At 42.6% G+C, this 3,962-nt stretch overlaps 1 protein-coding gene across 1 annotated transcript; it reads right to left on the bottom strand.

Moving 5' to 3' along the window:
- Window positions 1-291: 291 nt before the first annotated feature.
- On the bottom strand, window positions 292-1,314 carry LOC308373865 (G-protein coupled receptor 4; the record flags this gene model as incomplete). Its single annotated transcript, XM_080849520.1, has 1 exon — window positions 292-1,314. One exon carries the CDS (start codon window positions 1,312-1,314, stop codon window positions 292-294), a length of 1,023 nt encoding a protein of 340 aa, XP_080705646.1.
- Between the last annotated feature and the right edge of the window lie 2,648 nt (window positions 1,315-3,962).

The following is a 3,962-nucleotide window of genomic DNA, read 5'->3' as shown; positions in this document are numbered from 1 at the left end:
TGACGTTCTCTTTTATTATTATATGGCTCTTCAGAATGTTCCAAAAAGTACCGTTGATTTGAATGGGCCATCCCAACGTTCTTCCATACATTAATTCCAGCTAACAGGCCGCTGCAAAAAGATAATGACCGCTGTCCTTGGCAACAGGTTTTGTGCTTCTAATTCACATTTTTCATATCATTCTGCAAGAAGTCCGGTAATTTTAACGTAACAGACTCATGTTAATTTGAAGTCAGCAACACCCCGACGCGCAGCGGAGGCTAATGACCTCCGGACAATACATATCTCCCCTCAAACATCCGTGGAGCCTGTGCCTTTCTCCATTGGCTCGGAGGCCTCACCAGAAACTCTGGCTTGGCTCAGTCCCCAGTTCACCTTCCTCAGGCAGGGAAGGTACCTGGCTGCCGCAGACCTGAAGTCATTCCTTAGGAAGATGTACAGCACTGGGTCCAGCAGGCTGTTCAGGCTCAGCAGGCCTCTGCCCAGCTGATAAGGCACAAATGTGGCTCTCTCCCAGGCACAGGCGTCCTTATGAAGCAGTAGGCCCAGATATTTGATGCACCCGGTGACGTGGTAGGGTCCGAGAACGACGATGAACGTGACCACCAGGAGGGTGAGAAGACTCTTGATGCGTTTCTTCTCCTTCGAGACAAGGGTGTTGATGGCCATCAGCGATCGCAGGGTTTTAATGTGGAGGATGAAAATGAAGCCGAGAGGAATAATGAAAGACAGCAGCAGGGTTATGAGCCGGTAGGTGATAAAGCCACCCTCTGAGGGGTATTTCTCAATGCAGAGGGTGTAGTTGTCGTTCGGTGGGAAGAGCTTGTTGAAGGCCACTGACGGCGGCACAGCAATCAGCACCCATATGCCTAGTGAAATCCATCGAGCGAACTTAAGTTGGCTCAAGATTCGGTACTTCAATGGTTTGGCGATGGCCAAGTGGCGCTCAAGTGCTATGATACACATGAAGAAGATTGACGCATACATGCTGATGTAAAAAGCAAGACCGGTGAACTGACAGACCTTGGGTCCAAATCGCCAGTAGTGGTCATTTTTATAGTAGTCCATCCACAGTGGTAAAGACAACAGTTGAATGAGATCAGTAAGTAACAAGTTAAGTACGTACACTGGCAAGACGTTTTCTGTTTTGATGAGCTTGTAGAGTCCAAACAGAGCGACTATGTTCAAAGGAGTGCCAATAATGAAACATATTCCATAAAGAGATGTAAGAAAGACTCCATCTTGTTTGAAGTCTATCCCACATGCGTTGCCATTACGATGTCCATTCAGGTGATTGGGATAGGTCTCATTCATCTTTGATCGGGACTGGAATTGCAAAAAATAATTCAAAATGTAATTTCCATATGTCGTGATATGAGGTGGTTATATTAACAGTACCCAAATTAGTTAAGAAAAATCAACAAGTTATCCAAAAAAGCATATGGCAATGCAATGTAATGACCCCTTTATGAATAATATCTACATATGGAAATTATATTATATTATTAGGTCACTAAGGCTGGGCAGTATTATAACAACTTTAATTGTCAAAGTTTACTACAAACAGTTCACACTAATAATATTCACCTTAGAGAGATTGTCCACTTACTGTTTTCTCACTGCACGTGCCTTTGAATTCGATTGATTCTGAATTTCTCTAAAAGAAAAGTTGCTCTGCAGTCCAGTGTGTTTAATGAAATGCAGAAGTATTTCTCATCAACCGCAAAGCCAGTGATGACACGGACGGGCACACCAAAATGATGTAACTCACGCATCCGATGGAAAGTACACGCCTGTTATTAGTACGTTTTTGTATTAGGAAAATTTGCATGTAGTGAATAGAACATTCCTTCCAGCTTACTTTGCATTACTGCGTAACACTACCTGTTGATAATCATTAACATATCATTTGTAGGTGTATTGAAGAAGTATTTCAAAGCTAACAATTTCAACACTTCAATTCACACTGTTAACTTACAGATTGACCTCCCATTGGAGCTAGTTTGAGTTTGTAAGCATGAAGTTTCCACAGAATTGAGACCACTATTGCAAAAAACTACCTGAGGTGGTCAGCACAGCAGCACAAACAACTTCTTGAAACAAGATCCTACTAGTAGTCCTACTAGTATAATATATGATGTAAGGGTATATCATGGTGCATTGTGCAACTGTCTTTGAAGTGAGCTTTAAATGCCCAGCTGTTCCTAGCATTCACACCCTCTTCCTTTCACCCTAAATGCCCTGCAGAGTTGAAAGCATATGATCATGTAAAAGAAAGGCGAAGCAAGAATCCTGAAAAGAGGAAGTCTGCATGTGGTTTTGCTTGTGTTTGCCGAAGAGTGCGATTCATGTAAATGGCCAGTGTAGTGCAAATATTGGTTAATGTGTCTCTCGTCTTCCAGCAAGTCAAAAGTAGACATTTCCTGAAAGGTAAGAATAAGAACAATAACAAAACACATAATGACTTTCAGTTAGTTTTCCCAGGCAGGGATGTTAGGGGAGCTTTCAGAGACATGAATCCATATGATGTGACATGCTGCCAGAGCCGGTTCAGACCTCCATGGGGCCCTTGGCAAAATTCTGCCAAGGGGCCCTCCTAACTGAACCCCCAAAATTTTCAACCGTCGCACCTGTGACACCCAGTGCTTCCACTCATCCTCCCCTTTAAATATATTGCATATTGCAACCATTTTATTTAGCAGATCCATATTGTCCGTTTTCTGTTGAAGTGGTTGCTAGGCAAACAAATTGAGTCGTGAGAAGACTTGAGCTTAACAAAACGACATGTTTTCGATTTACAATGACCGTGTCTTTATAAAATGAAAGGAGAGTAAAATGCCATAGCCTAATAAACAACGTACTAACCTCGAAACATCAAACCAATACTTCAAGCAACAGTTTGATATTTCTCGGTATGATCTCACTCTATTAATAAGTGTTTATTATTTAGCACCATTGTCATAATATTTCACAAGTTTTATTTATTCACCAAGAATAAATCGTATCTGCGTCTATATTTGCCTGTGGGCTATCCAAGCAAACAAACTTCAATCTTAGTCAATATGCATCCATTACTTTCCATTTTGTTAAGTGCAGTTGTAACTATACAAGGCTACAACTAAAATTATAGAAGCTAGCAAGACGCACACAGAGACCGGGGATCCCCAAGGGCTCACCGCCCTGTAGGTCTAACACGGACGGTCCCTCCCTCTCTCCCACCAGGAGAGGAGAGTTAAAGGCTTTACCTGACTGCTGCTCCCGCAGTTCATTTTCAAGTTCCTTCCTCTTCCTTTTTTCATTCCCCGAGGGATAGCTCCGCTTCCTCTTGCTCCGCTTCCTCTTTCTACACTGATGATGCAATGATGCGCATGGGTAGCTATCTGACGTCCGCGACGGACAGTTACGTTGACACATTTTTTTTTTCCCCCACGGGGCCTTTATTATAAATAATACATTTGCGGGGCCCTACGCAACGTGCGTAGTGTGCGTATTGAAATAACCGGTACTGCATGCTGCTGAAGATGAAAGAATGAAAGCACTCACGTCTCACTGCTGAGGTCAAGTCTTACACAGCGTTCACGATCACATTAACAAACCCAAGCACGTGGTTTAAATGTTCATAATTCCCACATTTCTACTTTGTAGAACTGAATACATGGAAAGCAAGCATTGCAGTATTTTTGTATTACTATACTAATTTTGCCCCAAACAATAACTGCTTACAGGCATTTGTTTGCATGCATTCATTTGCATGCATTTCCTTGAAATGCATTTGCTTGTACATTGTACATTGCAGGGACGTGCACAGGAATTTTGAGGGGCAGTTGCTCTGGCCTGAAAAAAAGCCCCCCTTACATGCCTAAACATTAGCATTAGCATTAGCATGTGATAACGGGCTGGTTGTCTGGTAGGCAAACTAGCCATCTGATTATTTAGGCTAAACGTGGTAAACTGAGCCTCGA

This window comes from Sprattus sprattus, assembly GCF_963457725.1.
Source record: "Sprattus sprattus genome assembly, chromosome: 12".
In the NCBI taxonomy this organism is placed as follows: domain Eukaryota; kingdom Metazoa; phylum Chordata; class Actinopteri; order Clupeiformes; family Clupeidae; genus Sprattus; species Sprattus sprattus.
The sequence above is the reverse complement of the archived record's forward strand: the minus strand, read 5'-3'. Positions and strand labels throughout refer to the sequence as shown.